Consider the following 9,768-nt stretch of genomic DNA (forward strand, 5'->3'; position numbering starts at 1 on the left):
AGTACTCACCACTGTATGTAAGAATGATTCTCCTCTAGTAATTCATAATTATCTTTCCATTTCTCAAGTATCACATCGATGTATTCTCCTGCATTTAACACAGAAACAAGACAAGGAAGGTCAAATAGAGAGCTATACACAGAATAAAAATACAATAGCAGGTTGTGTTCATTAAAGAACAATTCATTTATGTAATTCTGAAGACACAGTGCCACCAATCATAAATCCTCATACGTTAACCCTCTGTGTGCCTGAGACACTCAATCCCTTGCAGCGGACACACTCGCTACTGAAAGGGTAAAATGGTTATTTTGTATTTTATTTTGGACATATATAAAATATACTTACAATGCCACCATTTCACTGTTTTGTTGTTCATGTATGATTATTTATATAGCGCCAGCATATTCCACAGTGCTGTACAAGGAGGTATTGAATGATTGATTATTGATCAATTTCACCTCATACAGAAACAACTTTTAGATTTCGTGTTACTGTGGCTTTCATTTATATTGTTTTACTTAAAGAAAATGGAATTTATGTTTCAATTCAACACACAGTCAGGCTGAAAGCAATCATGTGCTAACAGAAACAGGACCCACGGAGGGGGAGGGGGTTTGTTTTCAAAGTTTGCTAGTGAGAAATCTTGCAGTTGGGTGACAGACTGAGTCAATGTTCAGAAATTCCAATTTAAAGTTCAAATTAATGAATGAAATGAGGTTGTGCTAAAAAAAAAAGGCTAATTAGAAGCAAGAGTAGATATAGCATTAATGAATGGAATACAATGCAGGTTACATTAATTAATACTGCTTAATAAAATGGTCTGTAGGATGCTGACTCAGACAGCACAAACTAGAACGGTCTCTGCTTCTTCACAAAGTATGAAGAGCAATCTGGAAAAGTTTGCCTCTCACCAGCACACTTAGAGTGCCAAAGCCATCTTTTTGATACTGAGTTTACACTAGTCTGGAGAAATAGCTATTAATAATTTAAAGTAACAGTCTAATGCTCACTAGATTTTAACATCACAGTGTTACTTTTCTGTTTAGTTTCAGGATTACCCTTTGCTCTAAATAGAAAATAAAGATAAATCGCCATATAATATACCTGTTAGTCTCCACAGGGCAGGCGCTCAGCTTTCAATGACTATCAGTTTTGATTGAATATCATTTGAGGCAAATCACTGCTCTCCACCAATCGGACATGCTCAGTGTAACCATGCTGTGAATGGGTCTCAGAAAGAGCTGCAGTGACTGGCAGTCTGATGCGTCTCTCAGTGTGTTCTAAGAACAATGTCTGACAGTTTCCAAATAAAGAGACAGTATCTTGCAACAAAATCTCTACATTAAATGGACACCAAAGTCACCAGAACAACTATAGCTTAATGTAGTTTTTATGGTGTCTATAGCCTGTGCATGCAGACTTTTTAATGTAAACACTTACATTACTGCCTAGAAATACCTCTAGTGGCAGTCACTCAGATGGCCACTAGAGGTGTAACCTAGTCCAGCGCCGCACTGTGTGCAGCACCTACGTACAGGGTCTCCACGCTCTGCATGAAGCGCTGAACAATCCCCATAGAGATGCATTAAAGAGGAGATGCTGGTTGGTGCAGTGGGAAAGCATTGGTTTGTCAGAGATCGTCAAATCTTATTATCTGAGCCATGACGGCGAAGCGGGGGGGAGCCTCTTGTGGCGAGACCAGAGAGGTGTTGGAAAAAAGGGGAGTTTAACCCCTTAAAGACCAAACTTCTGGAATAAAATGGAATCATGACATGTCACACATGTCATGTGTCCTTCAGGGGTTAAACACCTTTTTAAAGTAAAGATGGGACCAGGCACCCAAACTGTTATTTTACCACTATAGTGTCAGGAATATACGTTTGTGTTACTATCACTACAGTGTTCCATTACAGTGAAGTGGTTTTGGTGCTTAGTGTTCTGCAAAGCAATATAAATAAAATTTGCATAATCTATCCTACTTTTGATGGAAAATGTAAAAGCCAGGAGGATTTCCAGGAGTTTTGTACTCACCGCATGGCTTGAAAGATCGCTCGTTCCGATAAAAAGCCAGGTTTGGCATTTCCATTGCGCTCTCGTCCTATCGGAGAGATAGGATTACAAATGATTTGCCAAGGATAACAACACATCATTTGCAGTTTGCTTTCCCAGTAAAAACTACACATCATGAGGCTAGAAGTAAACTGTCCATTCCTGGGATTATATGTTAGAATGAGGCCAATTCACCTCTAAAATAGAACTTCCCAGAAAACAATAATCCCCTATAAATCCCGATGCAGCTAAATATTGCAAAAGACTACATTATCATGGTTCTAACTTTCTAATCTCCCAAATAAAAGCAGCGATTCCCCCGTAAAGAGTTAAAAATGAAATATGTTGTTCTTTTTAGAACTATATTCTATATTAGGACGTGCTAATACAAAAAAAAAAAATATCTATCTTTTATGAAGAATTGTATAATTAAACATTTTAATACAAGACGAAGATCTATATATTAAAACTGCAGCATGCTGTAGTGGTTATGGTGCTTGGAGTATTCCTTTCACATTCCAAATACAAAACCTTTACAGAAATACAAACAAACAACACACAAATAAATCAGTGTGTGTGTGTTGTTAGCCAAATACAAGAAGCCTTCATGCATAAACACAAATCATTTAAATAAACCATCAGAATGAAACAATCCTACTGTATATAAATGTATTTAACCTGTTTTCAGTCATCCTTTGATTCCTCATTATTCTTGTTTACAGTAATAATTAATCAGAATAGAATTTTGATTTCGATACATTAATGGTAATTAAGGATACTATGATATTGTTGTGAATAGGATATGGACCAGTGCTGAATCCAGCCATTACAGAGACTGATCTGGGAGAAACCGTCTTTTATTTTAACATTGGACCTCAGAGAACAGTGAATAATGCAGTCTGTGAGGGCCGAGGACTTCTCTGGATATAGTATAGAGAGTTAAAGCTCATATTGAGGCCAGAGCTGAAACAGTTCACAAGGCAAGCTGTGAATATTGTACCCGCTCGCCATAGCCCGAGACCTCACTGTGATATGCACTGCATGTCACTGGAGAGGCCTACAAGAGTTTGCAATAGTGTATGAGTTCAGATAATCCCACTCTGATATGGTAAATTATAGGTCTCCTTGCAGACAGTCTGAGAGGGACATAGATTGTATTCTTTCTGGCTCCTGTGAAAAAACACAGTTCTAAATTTGTGAGCAGTGAAACAAGCGTAATTTACAACTGTGACAAGTAAGCCTGTAAACAAATGGTTAAGTCAGCTGTGATTTGTATGAAGATTAAAGCGAGGCAGTGCTTTAAATCTCCTGTCGACTACCTGGATCTGTGTGGACTCAGGGCTCAGACACCGGTAAAATGATACAAGACACATGCGCAGGAAAGCTACGAAAGCCAGCGGTCTCCAGCCTGCCATACCTGGGACCCACATACAGAGCCAGATAGTTCCTTTAACCCCTTAACACCGCAGCCAAATGTACAAGTTGTGAACAGAACAAAACGTAAACAAAACCTGGCATTTGCGCTATATGTCTGTCCAACCGTAATTCACCTCTTTCATATGAAATGCATCCCCCCTTATTATATATCATTTTATTCAGGGGAAACAGGGCTTTCATTTAACATTAAATATTTAGGTATTGAACATAATTTAATATAAAAAATATATAAAAAAATGGGAGAAAAAAAGATTTTTTTATTTTTTTTTAGTTCTATGTGACATTTTAACTGTGGATGTCAAAATACTGTTTGCTTTTACTGCAATGCAATACACATATTTGTATTCAGCGATGTCTCACGTGTAAAACAGTTGCCCCTATATACAGGTTTTATGGTGTTTTGGGAAGTTACAGGGTCAAATATAGCGTGTTACATTTGAAATTGAAATTCGCCAGATTGGTTACGTTGCCTTTGAGACTGTATAGTAGCCCAGGAATTAAATTTACACCCATAATGGCATACCATTTGCAATAGTAGACAACCCAAGGTATTGCAAATGGGGTATGTCCAGTCTTTTTTAGTAGCCATTTGGTCACAAACACTGGCCAAAGTTAGCGTTAGTATTTGTTTGTGTGTGAAAAATGCAAAAAACGCCAATTTTGGCCAGTGTTTGTGACTAAGTGGCTACTAAAAAAGTCTGGACAAACCCCATTTGCAATACCTTGGGTTGTCTACTATTGCAAATGGTATGCCATCATAGGGGTAATTTTCATTCTTTGGCTACCATAGGGTCACAAAGGCAACGTAAGCAATCTGGCGAATTTTAATGTGAAAAAACTGAAACACAAGCCTTATATTTGACGCTGTAACTTTTGAAAACACCATAAAACCTGTACATGTGGGGTACTGTTGTACTCGGGAGACTTCGCTCAACACAAATATTTGTATTTCAAAACAGTAAAAAGTATTGCAGCAATAATATCGTCCGTGTAAGTGCTGTTTGTGCGTGAAAAATGCAGAAAACGTCACTTTTACTGGCGATATCATCGTTGTAATACATTTTACTGTTTTGAAACACTAATATTTGTGTTCAGCAAAGTCTCCCGAGTAAAACAGTACCCCCCATGTACAGGTTTTATGGTGTCTTGGAAAGTTATAGGGTTAAATATAGTGCTAGCAAATTAAATTCCCTATACTTTCGGCATGGGTTGTCAGGCAGGTCCCGCTAATTGTAATTAATTAGGATACCTAATTATGTAAAATTATTACATAAATATATGTGTAGAATTAATATATGTATATATATACATATGTGTATATATACGTATATATATATATATATATATAATTTTTTTTTAATATTTTTATTTATATATAGGTATATATAGTGATATATACGTATATATTTATGTATATAGATATATATATTATGATATATATTATTTTGTTCTACGTGTATTTTGATATAAATATATATATATATTATTATCACAATACAGTTAGAACGAAATAACACACATCTATATATTTTTTAATTATTTATTTTTAAATATTTTTTTAATTTTATTTTTTTACGTATTTACATATATATTTTTTTATATTATATATAAATATATATATAACAATAATTATATATATATTTAATCAGTATCAGTCTACGTGTAATTTGATATTAATATATATATATATTAATATTTAAATACACGTCGTGTATGTGTGTATGTGTGTGTATATATATATATATATATATATATATATATATATACTTAGATCATATATATATAATATATATGATCTAAGTATATTTTATTTGTAACTGTAATTTTTTTTATTTATTTTTTGAACTAATATTTTTTTTTTTTTACAGGACAGGGGGCAGAGACAGTGTCAGCCAGTGATGTCACATCACTGGCTGACACACAGGATCAGTGATCACAGTGACTGCCTGTCACTGTGATCACCTCCTGCAGATTGGGTAATTGACCACAGGGGGGAGTGCCTGGGTGGTACAAGCACTCCCCCCTTCCAATCTGCAGGGGGATCACTGTGCCAGTTACATGTGTCAGCCAATAGGCTGACACATGTAACACTGATCGCAGTGACAGGCTGTCACTGCGATCAGAGCGCTCTGAGATCGCAGTGACAGCCTGTCACTGCGATCTCAGACCTAGCAGATCGCGGTCACTGACCCCAGGGGGACTGCCTGGGGGGCCAGGTAAGTCCCCCGACCGCGATCTGCAGAAGGGGAAAGCCGCCGGCCGCATGTGTCAGCCGATTTGAAATCGGCTGACACATGCTGAATACTGGTCGCAGTGACAGCCTGTCACTGCGATCAGAGACTGCAGATCGCGGTCACCGGCCACAGGGGGGGTTGCCCGGGGGGCCTGGCATCCCCCCCGACCGCGATCTGCAGCGGGAGAATACCGCCGGCCACGTGGGCGGCAATAAAAGCGAGGACGTACTATTACGCCCGCCGGCGTTTAGAGCCGGTTTCTGCGTGGCGTAATAGTACGTCCTCCGGACTTAAAGGGTTAATTAGCTTTCTGAACAATGAATTGTCCTGAAAACACACAGGAAAAGATTTTTGAAATAATTCTTAAATACGTTTAATGCCAAGAGAACTCATCCTAATCATTTGATCATTATAGAAAAATTAATTAAAGGGTATTTTCTCTCAATTCACCCATCCCCAACTCCCAGCTGTCACAGACGGTCAGGCAATACGAGCAGGAGAGGATTACATTGTAATTAGTAAGATTGCGACTGTTTGGGTAGCCATTCCGATACTTCCGCAGGTCCTTGGCTGCTCTTCTTCGCCGTTCTTGCTTATAATACTGTAACATAAAGAAAGAGAAAGAAAGGAAATTAGAAACACAGTTAGGAGTAAGACATGGATCCCACATTTACTGGACAGACTAACGGGACCATTCTTTGGTCATCTGACCTCTTTTATCACAAAATACTTTGCAGCACTTGTATAACTCGCATAAATGGAGTTCTTGGACTGCTGTAATAATAAGTGAAAACATGATTCACAATCCCATGTATAATATAACCTGTGAGATGTCCTGCCCCCCGGTCGCTCTCTATACACAGTATAATAATAATAATATTATAACCTGTGAGATGTCCTCCCCCCGGTCACTGTCTATATACATTATAATAATAATAATAATATTATTACCTTTGAGATGTCCTCCCCCGGTCACTGTCTATATACAGTATAATAATAATAATAATAATATAACCTGTGTGATGTCCTCCCCCCCGGTCGCTCTCTATACACAGTATAATAATAATAATAATAATATTATAACCTGTGAGATGTCCTCCCCCCGGTCGCTCTCTATACACAGTATAATAATAATAATAATAATATAACCTGTGTGATGTCCCCCCCCCCCCCCAGTCGCTCTCTATATACAGTATAATAATAATAATAATATTATAACCTGTGAGATGTCCTCCCCCCGGTCGCTCTATATATACAGTAAAATAATAATAAAAAGAATAAGAATATAACCTGTGAGATGTCCTCCCCCCGGTCGCTCTCTATATACAGTATAATAATAATAATAATATTATAACCTGTGAGATGTCCACCCCCCGGTCACTCTCTATATACAGTATAATAATAATAATATAACCTGTGTGATGTCCTCCCCCCGGTCGCTCTCTATATACAGTATAATAATAATAATAATAAAACCTGCGTGATGTCCTCCCCCCGGTCGCTCTCTATATACAGTATAATGATAATAATAATAATAATATTATAACCTGTGAGATGTCCTCCCCCCGGTCGCTCTCTATACACAGTATAATAATAATAATAATAATATAACCTGTGTGATGTCCTCCCCCCGGTCGCTCTCTATATACAGTATAATAATAATAATATAACCTGTGTGATGTCCTCCCCCCGGTCGCTCTCTATATACAGTATAATGATAATAATAATAATAATAATATTATAACCTGTGAGATGTCCTCCCCCCGGTCGCTCTCTATATACAGTATAATAATAATAATAATAATAATATTATAACCTGTGAGATGTCCTCCCCCCGGTCGCTCTCTATACACAGTATAATAATAATAATATTATAACCTGTGAGATGTCCTCCCCCCGGTCGCTCTCTATACACAGTATAATAATAATAATAATAATAATAATAATATAACCTGTGTGATGTCCTCCCCCCGGTCGCTCTCTATATACAGTATAATAATAATAACAATAATAATAATAATAATAATATAACCTGTGTGATGTCGTCCTCCCCCCGGTCGCTCTCTATATACAGTATAATGATAATAATAATAATAATAATATTATAACCTGTGAGATGTCCTCCCCCGTTCGCTCTCTATATACAGTATAATAATAATAATAATAATAATAATATTATAACCTGTGAGATGTCCTCCCCCGGTCGCTCTCTATACACAGTATAATAATAATAATAATAATATTATAACCTGTGAGATGTCCTCCCCCCGGTCGCTCTCTATATACAGTATAATAATAATAATAATATTATAACCTGTGAGATGTCCTCCCCCCGGTCGCTCTCTATATACAGTATAATAATAATATTATAACCTGTGAGATGTCCTCCCCCCGGTCGCTCTCTATACACAGTATAATAATAATAATAATAATATTATAACCTGTGAGATGTCCTCCACCAGGTGTCTCCTCGCCCCCGGTCGCTCTCTATATACAGTATAATATTAATAATAATAATAATAATATAATAATATAACCTGTGAGATGTCCTCCCCCCGGTCGCTCTCTATATACAGTATAATAATAATAATAATAAGAAGAAAAATAATAATATTATAACCTGTGAGATGTCCTCCCCCCGGTGTCTCCTCGCCCCCGGTCGCTCTCTATATACAGTATAATATTAATAATAATAATATAATATAATATAATAATATAACCTGTGAGATGTCCTCCCCCCGGTCGCTCTCTATGTACAGTATAATAATAATAATAATAATAATAATAATAATATAACCTGTGTGATGTCCTCCCCCACGGTCGCTCTCTATATACAGTATAATAATAATAATGATAATAATAATAAGATTATAACCTGTGTGATGTCCTCCCCCCGGTCACTCTCTATATACAGTATAATAATAATAATAATAATAATAATAATAATAATAATAATAATATTATAACCTGTGAGATGTCCTCCCCCCGGTCGCTCTCTATGTACAGTATAATAATAATAATAATAATAATAATAATAATAATATAACCTGTGTGATGTCCTCCCCCACGGTCGCTCTCTATGTACAGTATAATAATAATAATAATAATAATAATAATAATAATAATAATAATAATAATAATAATATTATAACCTGTGAGATGTCCTCCCCCGTTCGCTCTCTATATACAGTATAATAATAAGTATAATAATATTATAACCTGTGTGATGTCCTCCCCCACGGTCGCTCTCTATACACAGTATAATAATAATAATAATAATAATAATAATAATAATAATATTATAACCTGTGAGATGTCCTCCCCCCGGTGTCTCCTCGCCCCCGGTCGCTCTCCCTCCTCCTCCTCCCACGAGTCGCTCTCGGTTTCCGCCATGTTGGGTCTCAGGGGGCCGCAGAGCCAGGGCCGGGGGAGGACCAGACAGGGCAGCACGGTGCCGGTGGGGGGTAGCTTTGCCGGACCGGGAAACGAAACCGAAACCGGGAGATGACGTCATGGGCGGGGCGCAGCCTGATTGCGTCACACCGGGGGGAGACAGAGAAGAGAGAGAGACCGAGAGACTGAGACAGAGAGATTGGGGAGAGAATGAGACACAGAGAGATAGACTGAGACAGGGAGAGAGATAGAGAGAAAGATGGAGAGAGACAGAGAGGAACAGACTGAGACAGGGAGATTGGGGAGAGACTGAGACAGGGAGAGAGATAGAGAGAAAGATGGAGAGAGACAGAGAGGAACAGACTGAGACAGGGAGATTGGGGAGAGAATGAGACACAGAGAGATAGACTGAGACAGGGAGAGAGATAGAGAGAAAGATGGAGAGAGACAGAGAGGAACAGACTGAGACAGGGAGATTGGGGAGAGACTGAGACAGGGAGAGAGATAGAGAGAAAGATGGAGAGAGACAGAGAGGAACAGACTGAGACAGGGAGATTGGGGAGAGAATGAGACACAGAGGGATACACTGAGACAGGGAGAGAGATAGAGAGAAAGATGGAGAGAGACAGAGAGGAACAGACTGAGACAGGGA

The 9,768-nt window shown here is 37.8% G+C and overlaps 1 protein-coding gene across 2 annotated transcripts in view; it reads right to left on the reverse strand.

The window, feature by feature from the left end:
* The window catches only part of OGFR (opioid growth factor receptor), a 29,364-nt gene extending 20,084 nt beyond the window's left edge, over positions 1-9,280 (reverse strand). Inside the window, exons 1-6 of one of the 2 annotated variants that reach the window (XM_063459586.1) lie at positions 9,030-9,280; positions 6,232-6,324; positions 6,022-6,050; positions 3,372-3,501; positions 2,035-2,101; positions 10-88 (exon numbers count right to left, since the gene is read on the reverse strand). In XM_063459586.1, coding sequence (XP_063315656.1) covers positions 10-88; positions 2,035-2,101; positions 3,372-3,501; positions 6,022-6,050; positions 6,232-6,324; positions 9,030-9,116 — 485 coding nt within the window. In that variant the 5' untranslated portion in view covers positions 9,117-9,280. The remainder of the gene's footprint in view (positions 1-9; positions 89-2,034; positions 2,102-3,371; positions 3,502-6,021; positions 6,051-6,231; positions 6,325-9,029) is intronic. The other variant, XM_063459587.1, reaches the window with a different exon arrangement.
* Positions 9,281-9,768: the final 488 nt, after the last annotated feature.

Source organism: Pelobates fuscus, chromosome 6 (genome assembly GCF_036172605.1).
Source record: "Pelobates fuscus isolate aPelFus1 chromosome 6, aPelFus1.pri, whole genome shotgun sequence".
Classification (NCBI taxonomy): Eukaryota; Metazoa; Chordata; class Amphibia; order Anura; family Pelobatidae; genus Pelobates; species Pelobates fuscus.